Source organism: Electrophorus electricus, chromosome 1, assembly GCF_041902795.1.
Source record: "Electrophorus electricus isolate QZ-2024a chromosome 1, ASM4190279v1, whole genome shotgun sequence".
Classification (NCBI taxonomy): domain Eukaryota; kingdom Metazoa; phylum Chordata; class Actinopteri; order Gymnotiformes; family Gymnotidae; genus Electrophorus; species Electrophorus electricus.
Genome location: NC_137497.1, coordinates 5,140,241 through 5,157,721, shown reverse-complemented (window position 1 = coordinate 5,157,721; position 17,481 = coordinate 5,140,241). Strand labels below are relative to the sequence as shown.

The 17,481-nt window shown below is 39.4% G+C and overlaps 1 protein-coding gene across 3 annotated transcripts; it reads right to left on the bottom strand.

The window, feature by feature from the left end:
* Window positions 1-3,761: 3,761 nt before the first annotated feature.
* On the bottom strand, window positions 3,762-16,264 carry LOC113588771 (uncharacterized). 3 transcript variants are annotated; one of them, XR_014121797.1, is made up of 9 exons: window positions 16,112-16,264; window positions 13,766-13,845; window positions 10,249-10,308; window positions 9,651-9,941; window positions 9,262-9,546; window positions 8,696-8,794; window positions 7,949-8,249; window positions 7,463-7,762; window positions 3,762-5,741 (listed from the first exon to the last, which is right to left on the bottom strand). XR_014121797.1 is itself a non-coding variant. In XM_081709482.1 (8 exons), exons 2-7 carry the CDS (start codon window positions 13,773-13,775, stop codon window positions 7,969-7,971), a joined length of 1,026 nt encoding a protein of 341 aa, XP_081565608.1. In that variant the 5' UTR covers window positions 13,776-13,845; window positions 16,112-16,264; the 3' UTR covers window positions 3,762-5,741; window positions 7,949-7,968. The 3 variants fall into 3 exon arrangements, 1 of the variants encoding a protein (XP_081565608.1); XR_014121812.1 differs by having other exon boundaries at window positions 13,766-13,841; XM_081709482.1 differs by lacking the exon at window positions 7,463-7,762.
* Window positions 16,265-17,481: the final 1,217 nt, after the last annotated feature.

The following is a 17,481-nucleotide window of genomic DNA, read 5'->3' as shown; positions in this document are numbered from 1 at the left end:
ATTGATACATTTGGTAGTTGGCATGGTAAAAATGACGATTCTTTGGCAATGGCTTAAATATCCCCCTGTACTCCATGTTACCACTCCTGATGAACTATAATGGCAAGTAAGGTCTTACTAATGACACACTGAACCATTAAAGTAATGAACTTTGAAAATAAACTTTAAAAAAAACCCAGTACTTTCATAAATCCACTGATGGCTGATATCTTTGTATGTGTGACATATGATGACAATTAAAGCTGCATTTCAGTGGTTAGAGTTTTGTGAATGCCATTTTTCTACTGTAAATATGCATTAAGTGGTATCATAGCTGTATTATATATTATTCATATTTTATGATTCCCTCTCTTGTGACTAAATGTTTATTTTAATTTTTTTTATTTCTTTGTTTTATTTCAGTCTTTTCTCAAGTTTCGGCATTCAGTCCTCTAAAGGTGAACCTTCATAAAGCTGCTACTCTCCCCTGTAATAGAACGTGTTCTGGTCTGATTACATGGACTGTGTTCCATAAACCAGGTGACATTCTGGCTCAGTGTAATCAGATATCTTGCCAGTCAAAGGAGGGATTTCACATGTCCCATGATCAGTACCTGAAGGGAGATCTCTCCCTCACCATCACTGGTGCTGATTACACTAAGAGGACCTGGTACACCTGTGAGTGTGATGGTGTAGAGATCTGTGATGTGAGCATTCAGATTGAGTGTAAGTGTTTTTTATTTTTAATTAGATTTTTTCTAACCTGTTTATACATGAACTCAGTCCACTGGGACATTTATTTGTTGATATTTGTTGTTTTGCTTGCTGCTCTTCTACAGCTGTAAATGTCCACAGACATGTCCATTCTGGAGAATCTCTCAACATGGATGTGAATGTCTCAGAGCCAGTGGAGGTGATTCTGAACAGGACTGATGACACCAAACCAAAGCTTGTCACACTGTGTAGGATTAGGGGGGGTGAAATTCAGTGTGTCTCTGAGTATGAGAAAAGAGTGTCATTCAGTTCCAGTCTACAGCTGAAGAATCTGAAGGAGTCTGATAGTGGAGTTTACACCATACGGTGTAAACACCAGGAATGATGAAGTCATTGCTACATACAGAGTAATAGTTGGAGGTAAAATTTGATTTTACTGTGTAACTCTTCAGTTTTGGGTTTGAGGAATGTTTTCTGAGAAATGGGTTGTAAACCTGAGGCATACCTCCCTTAAATAATGGGCAAAGACTTCAGGCTTCATTTTTAATTAGAAATCTTCGCACCACAACATATTAACTGTAAATACAAAACAAAACAAACATGATGACTGAAAGCTCTTTTACTCATCACAGTAAATGAGAAGAGGGCAAAGTCACACACAACATCCTTCCCATGTTCCCTTCCTGTCCTGGTTATATACCTATAGCCCCTTCCCTTAACACTGGGCTAAACCATTTCAGCAAGCAGGTATAACACAGATTAACACTAAAAATGGATCCATATCTTTCCTGTCATTAATGTTCACCATATGGACTTTAATTATTAATGATACTAGGTCATGCCCTTTAGATAAGATTACATACTTAACTAGCCAGCTGTGATTCATATTTTCTTTCTTTCCTGCAGGTTCTTTAAGCAGCCACCCCTGTCCCAGCTCTCCCTGGAATGGCCTGGACTCTATAAAGGAGTTGAATGACCTGAACACACATGTGATGTATTTTTCTGCAGTTCTACATGAATGGCCAAGGATTTCTGCTATAAGAGCGAAGCTTAATGATGCTGCAACTCTCCCCTGTAATCAGACGTGTTCTGGTCTGGTTACATGGACTGTGTTCTGTAAACCAGGTGACATTCTGGCTCAGTGTAATCAGACATCATGCCAGTCAGAGGAGGCATTTCACATGTCCCATCTACTGTAGACCAGCTCAGTAAAATTAACCTCCTTCAGGTATGTAGTTATTTTAAGAGCTGTTTTTTTATGTTTGAGTGATGAGGTGTGGAGGGTCTAATGAGGACATGAAGATTTTGCTGAATGGACACACTTCAGAAAGAGTTCTGATGGTATTTCACACAGTAAACAGTATCTACACACACACACACACACACACACACACACGCCAAACAAATTGCTTGCTTCACAGACACACAGAAAATATACACATTTTGGTTTAGTAAAGACTTAAGAATATTCAAATGTTTACATGACTGATTTGATTTGTTTGCATTTGACAGAGGAATTATTATTATACATACATGTAAGTTTACAATGACAGTCTTTTTTTTCAACTTTGAACTGCAGTTCATGTGCAACCAAGTTCATAACTTCCTGTTCAAGCACAGAAACAGACATCAAAAAGCTTTAAGTCTTTTCCTGGATTTTTCAATTCAAAGGGGAAAACTAATGCAAGGCAAAGATTGTATGACATCAATAAATTCAGAGGAGAGACTTCATCACACGAGCTTAGCCTATGAGCTGAACTCACCATACTTGCTCATTAAAAAAGAACTTTGCATTTAATCTTCAGACTACATAATTGCCTGAATATCAGACTGCTGGGACAACTGGATGAGCCCCAGACGTCTGCCAGTTCATCTGGATGGATATGATGTCACAGTAGGGGCCAAAGTCCATCGGCCTTGGGTCCACTTCATTAGAAACAGTAACATCATCCACTTGACTACACCAAAATTATAATGCTTGTATATTTGTATAAAACAGGGGGAATTCAGGCAGATGGATGTGGTTGGTGGGGGACGACACTGCAGACACATTTAAATCTAAAAGCAGACGTGTATGGAGGCAAGAGAAGATGGCTGAAAGGGCCAGACACACTTAACACCACTGAGTTAACCGCAGCTGCTCCCAGACTCACTCAGAGACTCCGTCTACCTCTGCTGCAGTGATTGGTGCTCTCCTTTATCCACCACGCCTCCTTCAAATCCTTCAAATTTATGGACCTGTCATGTATAGCAATTGGTCACTCCTTACGGCTTCATTTTTAAATTATGGAGGTCAGTACTCTGTGATTTCTATGGGAAAACTCTAAAACTTTCTTTTTACTACTTATTAAAAATCATAGTAAGTAGTAAACAAGACTCTTTGGCTTCAAGAAGCAGGGTCTTCGTTCTTACAGGGTCTTCATCCTTACAGGGGCTGCCGTGAAGCAGCAACTCCCAGCCTTTCCATTATGGAAAACCCAAATGTGCCAATACTGAAGGTTTCTGATCTTCCCTTTTAAATGCAGCACAAAATCCCAGAGGGCCACAGTATTCAAGTGTTCAAACACAATAATTCCTGCTCACTCTACTTAAATAATGTGTTAGGTTGAGTGGGGTGAGCCGTGTCCCCTTCACACTACTCATGTGTTTGGTTGGATGGTGTTAGTGGTGTGCCCCTCACACTACTCTTATAATGTGCTAGGTTGGGTGGTCTGAGTGGTGTCCCCCTCACACCACTCTTGTGTGTTTGGTGTGAGGGGGACACCACTCACCAGCCAACCTAACACATGAGTAGTGTGAGGGGGACACCACTCACCAGCCAACCTCTCTTATAATGTGTTAGGTTGGGTGGTGTGAGCTGTGAAGTCACAATAAACACTCAAGGGTGAACTGCCACTGCATGCAGCGGGACATACCACTTGATCAGTGGGAAGGCGAGTCTTGCGTGAGATCCATCCCCTCAGGAAGGTTTTTGCCAAAATTAAAAGTAAAGCAAAAAATTTAATTATGCAAAGAATACAGTGAAACCTTGAAGCAATTAAGACATTAAAGGAATTAATAGTTTTAAAACAGAAAATGTATGAATAAGTTCATTTAAAAGGTAATTTAAAACCAATTTCAACTCATCCAAGTAAAAATGCAGCTGCATTGAGAAACAAAGTGCACAGATAAAAAGAGCAGAAAGACAAACATGTATGATGGACCCATAAGCCTTTACCACAGTGTTCTCTATTAAAGCATACCCCAAAATGTAACACGAGGTGTCCAGAGTGCCGTAGGGTGAGGGGCAGGACGCACAGACTCCAGCGATTGGGACATAAATCAATAAATGTATTGACATATAAACATGGAACGATAACGGCACTCACAAGCATTACAAATGATAATACGAACATGAAACGGTTGACATTAAACAAACACAAACAATTAACAATAATGAAAACATGTAACGGTACCATGAAACATCAACACGCTACATCCACACGTTACGTCAACAATGACCAATGACCCTGCATTCCCTGACGTGGGTTTAAATACACAGACAAACGGTACAGGTGTGCAGGCGTGGCCACAAACGAGGTCCTCCTACACCACATGGCTGGCCAAACCACGTGCCTCGCAGGAGGTGAGCGTTCACAGTCTTCTTGATTAAAGGCAGAACCCTCCTTCTCCAGTATGATACTGTTTACAACAAGCTGGGTATCTAAAATACTTTTAATCTCTGGTTTCAAAGCAGAGTGTAGATCAACAGGAAAAATGTCAGGCATTAGGAGCAAGTTAGCTTTATGCTATGTGTCAAACTGACACATAGTAAATACAGGAAAGTCAAATTTACCCATTATAACAAATACACAAACACCCCTCCAACCCCTCCATAAAAAACCCTAGCAAGAACAAGAAGTGTAAAACTGGCACAGCAAAATCAAAAAAGACAAGAGGACAAGTCTAAAATACTGCTTGCTGTCCTCCAGACACAAAAATAATTAAAACTTTTTAAAGTGTTCAGCACACGGTTGAATGACATTTTTAATATTGTTAAACAGTCACTTAAAAAGGAACTTATCCAGTCTCAAAACAGTTTTTTTTGTAGGAAGCAACAGTCACTGAGTAGACAGACATTCATGTTTGTCTTAACATTCATATCACATTTGAACATACATGCTCCATAAACAGGGGAGCTTCACAAAATCAAAACATAATTTGGTCACTACTGTGACCAGAGGGTTAGCACCATCCAGATGTGAAGAAGAGCTGAGGTCTCTTCCTCACACCACACAATCACATATGCAGACATTCTCCTCCAGTTTGATGTTACCTGTGTAGATCGTCACTTTGTTTTTGACTGGACATGCACAACGAACCAGGCCATTTTGTTTTTACAGCACTTGAATCAAGGAGAACACAAAACAAACAGTACTGAGACCAACCTCAGTTCAATTGGGGATCTGCATAGATGTCTGAGTTCATTGTTGTGTTCACATATACTATAGACATCATGACTCAGCAACTGAGAGCAGTAGAAATGCTGAAAAGCACCAAGTGTGAAAATACCCAGAAGTATCCAAGAGCCCCCAAAACACCCAAAAGTACCCCAAGATTAGAGCAGCAGAGACCATGTTCTCTGCAGAGAGTAGTTCTGTGATTCAGTCCAGTGAAGGAGCTGGAACATGTGAACAAGAGTCAGGAACAGGGTGAGAAAGAAGCTCAGGATTTGGTGAATCATGAACAGAATCAAAGAGCAGTGATTCATTATTTGATGAATCAGGATTCAAGAGTGGCTCCTGTGTGTCTGGTTCTCTCTCCGGAACATTCTGATTGGTCCTCTGCTCCTCCACTGGCTGGTGTACCTCATTCATCTATAGTTGCTCTACTTGTTCATTTGGTTACGTGTTCACCCGTGGCCAACAATTCTGTAATTTCTTTTCGGAACACCACTGCAGACACCAGTAAGACCAGTATGACCAGTGGCAGCACCACTGCAAGTACTCTCTTGTCAGGCTTCTCTGGATCCTTCTCCACAGTGTCTGTGTCAGATTCCACCTGCCTACCTAAACACAGAACACAAAACATTAGGAGGGTTTACAAATACTCCAGAATAGTAATTAATACACCCGAGTTAGTAATTGATTCCAGAAGAGAACTACACAAAAAGCCCTTGGTGTTGAATACAGGTAAAACACTCTAGTGTAGGTAGTTTGTTGATGTATAAGGCTACAGAATTCTTCTTTGGGGTGCTACCAGGAACAGTTAGAGAAAGATGGGAAGGCATAGTAGCTAACTAACATAATTAAACTTTAATTCAGTTCCATTAGGAGTGTGCACGACCACAACCTAACATATATACCATATAAGGGGAATTACAACAGGACATAATGTTCGTTAACATTTACCAAAAATACACTGTATATTTATAAATCCAATAAGTGATTAAATATTATTATCACAACTACAGTGCAAACAGTAATAATAATAATAATAATAAATGAATCGTAACACATTCTGGGCTCTATTTCCATTCACGTCCATAGAATGTCATTATGATACAAGTGTAGAGCTACATCATATTAGTGTCATGTACTTGTGCTGTTGTAACAGGTGGCTCGTAATGATAGTGGGCCACCACCAGAGGGAGGCCATGAGTTGGGAATTAATCAGTGCTCATTAGCCTGATCTCCTCACACATATATAACTGCCTCACAACAGACATGTCACACACACACCAAGACTTCACAGTGCTAAGCTAGCTGGTAATTTACAAGAGAAACGTTCCCAACAAGAATCTCCTGGTGTCTTTCTTGCCTGTTCTGTGAGGGAGAATATTGTCTGTCTCATTGCTTGTTCTTGGGAGAGTTTCCCTGCCTATCAGTTCTGCTGTCCCTGTGTGTTTGTCATCTGTCTTACAGTTGTTTGTCTGTTTTGTTAATTTTTTGTGATGGATTGATAGTGACTTGAGCATTTCAGAAGAGCTCCTCCATTTAAGGAGCCTCACAGGTACAAAGATGGGAGGTGATGGAGCTCCAGCCATGACAGGTGAATGAAACGGAATGGCTTCCATGGCAAGTCTGAGTGGTGGTGAGGCTGTGAAGCTGCACAGCATTATACATCAGGAAGCGCCAGAGGCACCCAACTGGATAATGTAATGGTTTTCACCACAGTAGCCATCAACCTATTACAACTAAGAGCATTCAATCACAAACATTTTGGACATTCCTGTCTGAAATTGATGTAGAATATGTCACTGTAATCTATCATATTGATGTACGCTGGCTCAGACATGATTTTTTTCACTGAGATCTGAAATTGACTGAATTTTAAAAGAAAAAGGAAGTTGTGTTGATGAATTGAGCGACCCGGCATGGTTAGCAGATCTGCCGTTTTTAGTTGACCTCACTGACAAGCTGAACACACTGAATAAAAGCCTGCAGAGGAAAGATAAGCTTGTGACTCAAATGTATGCACACATGAAATCATGTACTGTGAAGCTCGGTCTTTTTAAGAAGCAGATATTTGACTGTAATCCTGCACATTTTCCTGCTTTGGGAGAAATTACCTGTCCAAACAACAGGGCTGTGTGGACGCTGCACTTAACACACTTGGTTTAGAGGTGTAAGATGAATAATGTAACTGGGTGAGGAGTTTGTAATTAATTACAGTATCTTCCTATTTATATTCCACTATCAAATCATATGATACTGTCACTAACAAATAGGTTTTAAGACTCGGAAAACACTTCAGCATTTAGTGACAGAACTCTGAAATCAAGTCTTACCCTCAACAGTGGCTGTGTTGATGGTGTATGTAGCAATGACTTCATCATTCTTGGTGTCCCGTATGGTGTAAACGCCACTATCAGACTCCTTCAGATCCTTCAACTGCAGACTGGAACTGAATGACACTCTCTTCTCATACTCAGGGACACACTGAATTTCACACCCCCTAATCTCACACAGTCTGACAGTGACTGGACAGTCATGATCAGTCTTATTAAAAAGCACCTCCACTGGCTCAGAGACGGGCACATCCAGGGTAAGAGATTTTCCAGGAAGAACACGAACTTTTGAACTGAATTCTGGATGTAGAGAAACATATTTTAGGAACATCCTGATATTCCTTTCTGTAGTGTATAAGTGTTATGAAATAATACAGTCACCCTCCAGAATTAACACTCCATCTAGTTTTATTAAAGTCTTAGACTGTTCTAACCTACTGTCCCATCTTAAATATAAACATGACCTGACAGTAAAGTAGTACTTACCATGGACCTGAAGAGTCCAATCACAATGTTTTACCACTGCAATTGCAGGTGTACCAGGCCCTCTTAGTGTAATCAACATCAGTGATGGTGAGGGAGAGATCTCTCTTCAGGTACTGATCATGGGACATGTGAAATCCCTCCTTTGACTGACATGATGTCTGATTACACTGAGCCAGAATGTCATGTGGTTTATGGAACACAGTCCATGTGACCAGACCAGAACACGTCTGACAGCAGGGGAGAGTTGGATTCTCATTAAGCTTCACTCTTATAACAGGATTCCGTGGCCCTTGACGTAGAACTGCAGAAAAACACATTACATAGAAAGAACTTAGGCTGCATGTAGGTTGTTTTTCATATTTGTATTGTATTTACATGTATACACATTATACTTTACATTATACACAAGATATTCTCTGTTCTACAACACAAGTACCCAAGCAACTAAAATTGTTATAACCATGTGAGTACAGTCTAGATGACATAATGCGAGACCATAATGCTCACAGTGCCTTATGCAAGCTGTAACCTGGTTCCATTTGAAAAATATATGGCTAAGAAACTGAACATATTTGAAAAATAGGAATTTGATAGCATTTCCCTGATGTGATTCAGTCAGCTGACCTAATACATCAGGACAGTAGAAACCCTCTAGAAGCCATGAAGGACATCACCAGGAGAGTAGTTACCCGCTAGAAGCCAGCAAGGACATTTATATCTGTGGACTAATGATGAGTGATCTCTTACCTGTTTTCAGGTGGGAACGACAGCGTGAGCCATCCGGCTCCTTTGTAGAGTCCAGGCCATTCCAGGGAGAGCTGGGACAGGGGTGGCTGCTTAAAGAACCTGCAGGAAAGAAAGAAAATATGAATCACAGCTGGCTAGTTAAGTATGTAAACTTGCCTATAGCTCATGACCTAGTATCATTAATGATTAAAGTCCATATGGTGAACATTAATGACAGGAAAGATATGGATCCATTTTTAGTGTTAATCTGTGTTATACCTGCTTGTTGAAATGGTTTAGCCCAGTGTTAAGGGGAGGGGCTACAGGTATATAACCAGGAAAGGAAGGAAACATGAAGGTTGCTGTGTGTGACTTTCTCTCTTCTCATTTACTGTGATGAGTAAAAGAGCTTTCAGCCAACATGTTTGTTTGTATATACAGTTAATATGTTGCGGTGTGCACAACACTGAAGACTGAAGCCTTGCCCATTATCTAAGGGAGGTATGCCTCAGGTTTACGACCCATTTCTCAGAAAACAATTCCTCAAACACAAAACTGAAGAGTTACACAGTAAAATCAAATTTTACCTCCAACTACTACTGTGTATATACCAATGACTTCATGATTCCAGGTGTCCTGTATGGTGTAAACGCCACTATCAGACTCCTTCAGATCCTTCAGCTGTAGACTGGAACTGAATGACACTCTCTTCTCATACTCAGGGACACACTGAATTTCACGCCCCCTAATCTCACACAGCCTGCCAAGGTTTGGTTTGGTGTCACCAGCCCTGTTCAGCTCCACTGGCTCTGAGACATTCACATCCATGCTGAGAGATTCTCCAGGATGGACAAGTTTGTGCACATTTACAGCTGTAGAAGAGCAGCAAGCAAAACAACAAATATCAACAAATAAATGTCCAAGTGGACTGAGTTCATGTATAAACAGGTTAGAAAAAAATCTAAAAAACACTTACACTCAATCTGAATGCTCACATCACAGATCTCTGCACCATCACACTTACAGGTGTACCAGGCCCTCTTAGTGTAATCAACACCAGTGATGGTGAGGGAGAGATCTCCCTTCAGGTACTGATCATGGGACATGTGAAATCCCTCCTTTGACTGGCATGATGTCTGATTACACTGAGCCAGAATGTCACCTGGTTTATGGAACACAGTCCATGTAACCAGACCAGAACACATCCTATTACAGGGGAGAGTAGCAGCTTCATGAAGATTCACCTTTACAGGACTGACTGCTGAAACTGGAGAAAAGACCGGAACAAAAACAAAGTATGTTTAGTCATAACAGGGAAATTACAAAATAATCCATAATACAGCTGTGATACCAGTTAATGCATATTTAAAGTAGAAATACAGTATACACAAAACTATAATCACTGAAATACAACCAAATTATCATATACCACAGGTAAACACTGCTGTTTCTTTGACTCAAATATATTAGCCATCAGTCAGTTGATGAAAGTACTGATTTTTAATATCAACTTTTAATTTCAAAGTCAGTTATTTTTATGGTTCACTGTGTCATTATTAAAAACTTGTACTTACTGCAGGAGATCATCAGGACTGATAACATGGAGTATAGGAGGATACCTAAGCTCTTCATGGCTGTGGAGAACACAGATGTCTTTGCATATGTTCAGGTAGAAGGATTCAGGTTCAAATAAGTAAATGGTTTTGTATGATGGAGGGTGGGAGTGCTGGAGTGAAGTAGAGGTTAACTAACCACTTTCAGAAAATCCACACAGTGTTACTGTGAATTCTCATGGGAATCTCAGACATTTCTAGCAAGTATTTATATGAACTTCTGGGCTGAATTAGCATCCACTGAATACGCAATTGTAATGAGAGTGTACAGGACCACAAACAGGGCAATAATAAATAAATACCTTGCTTCACGAAGTCCGCACACCACAAATATTTTCTTATATTCAGTATGAGTAATGAGTGCATTCAAGTGAAACCAACAAGGCATGATGAGGGTGGGCATTTCTAAACACAAATTACACTAACACAGAACATAAAACACACTCAAACAACCAGCTACTCGATTTAAACATTTACAATTTTTACACTGAACTAAATAAAGAGCGTTAAAAGAAGCAGCCTGGGAGAACTCACTGCTGAACAAGCAAGCCTACACTTCCAAAAACACGACACACGCTGGCCGCCACGTTGTTTTGTGCTACGTGTATATATTGTACATTATCCAGAGTGACGCTGAACCTCCTGACACTGGAACTGCAGCAACCATTCCAGCAGCTCAAAAGCATAGAAGGTGCCAAATCTGCACGGGAACGAACGATTCAATACTTGTGTAAAGTGTACAAAAATATATCTGCAAGTCACATAAACAAAACCTTTGTATGTCTTGTGCAAAGTAAAGTCTGACTGAATTTAGGTGAACTTAAGATGGAACATAGCCCATACAATGACATTTAAGAGAGCTTTAAATTTTGAAATGAATAAATCACAATGCCCTGATACTGAGTGACATTCAGAGGTGGTCTGCTGTCAGTCATTCAGAAGTCGAATTTGTCTGCAGAAGCAGGAAAATGCCTTTCAATTATAAGACTAATTTAAGGGGAACACGGATCATATGACACTTAAGAGGGCTTTAATTGTAAAATGAATAATCATAATTTCCTGATACTGTCTGGGTGACACTCAGCCACAGCCAACATTGCAGGTTCTAAATAAGCAAAATAAATAAATGTAATTTTGTTTTATTAGGGTTGTAGCATGCAGCGCATAGAACCATTTTATAATTGCTAGAATTACTTATTCTTTGTGAAAATATTCACAACAGTCTAAATCTCAATAATTATCAAAAGCATTTTGAAATTTCAAAACAATATAGCCATCATATGCAAATGTGTCCTTCAGAACATTTGCATATTTCCAACCTTTTTATATGCCAATCTGTGAAATATCAAAACATCTGGCCACTAGGTGGCAAAGTTCCAGAAAATCAAGCACAAATCTTTCCACTTATGAAAAAAAAATCATGGTTTTTACATTCATTCGTTATTAAAAATTGCACTTTTTGGACAAGACCAAGAAATTTGATCCTTTCTTTTCAAATTTGGTTACTCTAATAATGTCTGTCAACCAAACAACCAATCAATCAATCATTGCAGCCTTGTTGTACATGACTTATTTCTAGAACTCTTAAATTATGTAAGTGATCATCTTCTACTTTGAAACCCTTGCACAGATTGAGGTTCTCATGAGGTCTGAGAAGTTTGGTCCAAATGAACCTTTATGGGGTGCTACAGTACACACATCTAAAATCACTAATTTTATGCACACTACAGATAAGTAATTGATGCCAAGTGAGTCATATCTATGAGCTGAATAACTTTGCCATTACAAATCATGTCAAAATTTGGACTGCCTGACCAGTCTTTAGACTCATTTCTTCAAAGAATACAGACCGCTGTCTAAAGGTTTCTGATCACCTATGATGACATATGGAAACCTCTTGAGAAACTCCGACTCCTTCATTTAGGTAAGAAGCAACCTCATTAAGCCTCACAGCCACAAATTACTTAAAGATAGAAGAGAGGGAAAGTTGAAGACATCAACACACAACTTGAACTGATGGTCTGATGTTGCCTGCAAAGTTTCAGTCAGGACATCGGAAGGTTCTACAGCGTAATATTAACTACTTTACAAATAAATCACAAGCCTTGTGTTTAAATCTCTAAAAGGACCAATGTCAGGAAAAGCAGATCAACACAGAACTTTGACTGCTGAGTTGGAGTCTCATCTGCCAGCAGCCATCAGTGCACAATTAACTACTTTGCATACAATCACAGGCCTTGTTTTCTTACTTACATGGACAGAAGTCAGCAAATTCTGTCAAGCCAGCATCTGGACTGCAACAGCATGCAAAATATTTTCCTATGACCACTTACTTCAGAGTTGATCTGCTCTGGTAATAACAGAGAACCACTGAACTATAATGTTGCACATTACTACCAAACGTAGCAGGTTATTGGCCGATATGTAGGCCTTGTAGGGACCTTTTGCCCAATGGGCCCAAGGTCATGTCTATATATATATATATATATATATATATATATATATATATATATATATATATATATATATATATATATTTATTTATTCCAGTGTGCGTGATCGGACGTCAGACAGTCTGTCAATAATAAATAAGTAAAATAATATGTTTGCAAGCAGCAAATCTGGGTTCAGTCATATATATATATATATATGACTATATATATAGGCTCCAACAAATTTGCACAAGGAATGTCACTTCATGTCATTGTCTTATAAATCACATGTTCATTCCCATTTGATTAAAACAGACTTCCTTTTGAAAGACAGAGAGGACCCCTGCCTGCTGTCTCTTACGACACCACACCCTGACCCTGCTACAGTCTCACGCTCTGCAGGACTAGAGACAGGACTAAGACAGAAACATAGGCCAGGCCAGGTTCCAGTGCCTGGGTGAACATTGAGTGTTCAGCCCTGAAAAGGCATGACACTTTATTGTGGCTTGTTTTGTACAGACACCCTGCCATACCATATAATCACCAGGAGGAAGAAAACATGGCAGAGATGGTAAAGTCCTAAAGAAACACCACTGGCATAAAAATGCTTCTCACTAAATGTCAAAACTTTCACCATCTGCATAAGTTGACTACGAGACTACCAATATACACTACATAAATTAACAGGCTACGAGTAAAAAATCTAAACATTGAGTTATACTTAAACATTTACTACATTTTCTTTGCCATCAATGCTGTTTAATTACTCATATTGTCGTTTCTTTCTAGTGTTGCTGTGTTAACTGTTAAAGTATATAACAAATAATGTTAATTTAAAGTTCCGATGGAAAAACGATTGCACTCTATCATTCACATCCATGTAGAATCCCATTATCAGAATCTTTTTCTACAGTTATTGTTTTTAAGTATTGTATTGATCTCACTCTCTCACAAATTAGGTAATTAAAAGATGCAAATATGCACCACCTGACCAAGAAAAAAGTAGCATGCCATCTAATAAAGTCGAGGGGGGACCATCCACTGACCTTCCGACATGTCCAATACTCCGGTCTGCAGATTCACGTCTCCGGGGTCCGAGCGTCACCTGGTGAAGTTGTTTACCTGCCTTACCGCCATTTAGAACCAACAGCACAAAAACACAGAAAATGTAGCTTGTTAAAAGGTTTGCTATGTCAGGTCAGATAGTTCAACTCAGTAAACTTAAATGTTTGTTAAACCCACTCTTTGAAATACCCCCTGCACATTTAATAACAGCCATTTTACTAAAACAACAAAAAGTCTTATTCTTTATGAAAATATATGAACTCTCAGTGAAAATGCAGAGAGCAAACAAACGTAGGAAATGATGATCTTGTGTATCATTGCTGCAAATCAGGCCACCTGAGTCTCGTTAATATCTTCTCCAACTACTGTTGGCAGCCTTCTTTTTCCTATGGGAAACCTAAAACATCTTTCCCCATGGTTAACGTTTTTGCTATTTCACGAGCTTTTCACACAACACAAGCATGCAATATCACCAACACAAGGAAGCGAACATAGAGAAAATGAAAATGTGCAACAGTGAAACTGCCCGAGACTTTGCCTGAAATGGTACACTTCTTAATTTCATACATTTCAGTTAAATATGCCTTTATTGTATCTGTTATGACAAGAGCCTGTCAATTAATATGCACGTTAACATGTACATAGTATGCAGGTGAACATGACGATAATGGCTTTGATAGTCATGAGTAACAAAATAAATGATAGTAAACAAGATAAAACAAAATCAATAATAACAGTATATATGAACAAGATAAACATAATCACTATATACAGTGGGAGGTGTGGTGGGCCCAGGAAACTAAATAATGAGTCCGTTTTGATTGACTGCCCAGATCCAGCATGAGTTAATCGGGCCGACTGTGCCTGTCGAGTCTGTACCAACACGTCCAGCATATTGGACCACATCTGACCATCTCTTTAAATGACACTGGCTCAGTAAATGAAACGCTACTATTATATTTTTTTTTTCCATCAATTAATTAAACATTATCACCATTAATAAGAGATTAGTACTTAAAATGCTCAATTTATTTCATGATTGTTTATTCAGGCATTTTTGTAAAATATCTAAACTTTGGTTTCGTCTAGCATACTTTAAAAAAAATTTTTTTAATCATTCAACTCTGATAGAACAATGCACATATGATCATTTCTTGCAGTTAAGGTTGGCCTAAACACCGGCAGGCACACCTGTCACCTCTGTCTCTCTTTTCCATTGCCTAGGCATTTTGTAAAATGGTTAAAATCAAGAAATTGTTCCTAGTTGTATGCATGGGGATGATTGTAACTTTTTTTAAAGATGTGACAACCCACTCCAATCCTGTTAACTATTGTTTAGCAAGCTATATTAGTATAATGGTTTGATATTAGCAGGGGGAAAATGAATTACATTTTGCCTACAACATAATCTAACATAAATCAGATGATTTTATTTGTATACTAGTACAAGCACTAAACAAAATATAGTCTTGGTCGAAAAATTACTTTCAAACCTCAAGAATCTTTTTTTTTTCCTCTAAGCAATATGAATGCGCTTGTTTCCAGCCTTGATAACCAACATGTGGAATCAGAGAGGAATTGGATAAACACTGAAATGATCATATGACTCCTATCGTATATTGGTGGGATTGCTGGTGTTACAACTTTCTCCATGTTACAGCCGTACCCGACCTCCCCTACTAGTCGAGTACCTTTAGCACTAAGCTGCTACTCTCTTCACTCTCTTCCTGTCAGCACATCCGCCGGCCTGCAGAGACTCACGTCTCCGGGGTCTGAGTGTCACCTCGTGAAGTTGTTTAACTGCCTTACCGCCATTTAGAGCTAAAAGCACGAAAACCGCAGAAAAATGTATTTTGGACATTAAAAATATGCCCTCAAAGAAAGAAGCAAAGTTCACATCCACCTCCGTAATCGTTGGGCTCTGAAACCAGTCCGTCGTTAAAAGGTTTGCTAGTTTGCAGGAAGCGGCACCAGCTCCTGCACAAACTTTGTTGGTGGTAATGTTTTATGTGCGTGTCGGGTCGAGTTAATTCCACTCAGTGTTGAGTTTGTTAAGCTTAATGTGGAGAAAATGCTTCGAGTTGACAGAATTCGTCAAACGTCAGAATTCATTGACTATAAAAATGGCGATAAACCACGAGGTTGAGGTCATCTGTTAAGACCGATATAACGGTAAACGTTTGGTAGCTTATGTATCGGTTTTATGTGCAGGACAATAACCTACACATTTAGTTTTATTTTAATTCGCTTTATTTGTTATTCCGATGTCCTCCGCTTTCAGCGGTAAACCTGCGACATGTTAAACTCCTGAGTTTTGAGAATCTTACCTGATCTTGGTGATCTAAAAAGCCGCCGTCGCTAGTAAGACGAAACACAGATGAAGGTTGAGGTAGATCCAGATATATGAATTAATCGGGCCAAGTGTGATCTACAGATGTGCGAAATGATCTTTTCTTCTTCCATGGAGTTCTGTAACGGTACCGCGCATTTTCAACCCGCAAAAGCGTTTCCTCCTCCTCTTCCTCTGAGCCAATCAGAGTAGGACACGTCAATGCTTCGTGTATGGCAAGAGCTGCCTGAGACTTTGCCTGAAATGGTGCACTCGTTTCTTCATTTTATACATTTCAGTTAAATATACCTTTATTGTGTGAGTTACGACAAGATCCTGTCAATTAATATGCACGTTAAAATGTAAATAGTGTGCAGGTGAACATGACGATAATGGTTTTGATGGTCATGAGTAACAAAATAAATAATGGTAAACTAAATAAAACATAATCAATAATAACAGTAAATATATAAACAAGATAAACATAATTACTATATGCAGTGGGAGGTGTGGTGGGCCCAGGAAACTAAATAATGTGTCCGTTTTGAATGACTGCCCGGATCGCATCTGGCCCATCTCCTTAAATTACACTGGCTCAGTAAATGAAACGATAATAATAATAATAATAATAATAATAATAATAATAATAATAATAATAGTAAACATCATCATTATTAATAAGCGATTAGTACTTAAAATTGACAATTTATTTCATGATTGTTTATTCAGGCATTTTTGTAAAACATCTAACTTTGGTTTTGTCTAGCATACTTAAAAAAAATACACAGGGTCAAGTAAAACAAGTTTCACATTTGAATTAATTCCTGTCATACGTGAAAAAAAAAAAGATAGGTTATAGAACATTGTGAATAAGCCAGTTAAACAAATGAGAGGAAATCCAACCAGAAGCCCTGGGTGGACAGAACCATCCGCGAGGCTCTGAACTCTCGCACTGCTGCCTACAATGCGGGGATCATCAGCGGGAACATGGACGAGTACAAGTCTGCAGCATACGGAGTGCGCAGGGCGGTGAGGGAAGAAACTAGAGACACAGTTCCAGCAGAGTGGCTCTAGATCCCTGTGGCAGGGACTACGGACGATCACGGACTGCAGGAGCCCACCCTCTGGGCTGAAGAGTGCGGCTGAGTCTCTGGCGAACGAGCTGAATACATTCTTTGCTCCCTTCGAGGCTACATCTAGCAGCGATAATGCTAACGGCGCTAGTGCTAACAGCGCTAGTGCTAATGGTACTATCGGCGCAGCCAATGGCACATGCGCGGGGCCCACCATAGAACAGCGCCCTCTCATCATCACGGAGAGTGACGTGAGGAGAGTGTTTAAAAGGGTGAATACCAGGAAGGCGATGGG

Coding starts and splice junctions, on each gene's coding strand:
- LOC113588771 (XM_081709482.1), bottom strand. Junction 8,795..9,261: donor ATACACAGTAGTAGTTGGAG/GTAAAATTTGAT, acceptor TCTTTCCTGCAG/GTTCTTTAAGCAGCCACCCC. Junction 8,250..8,695: donor TCGTTCCCACCTGAAAACAG/GTAAGAGATCAC, acceptor GTTTTTCTGCAG/TTCTACGTCAAGGGCCACGG.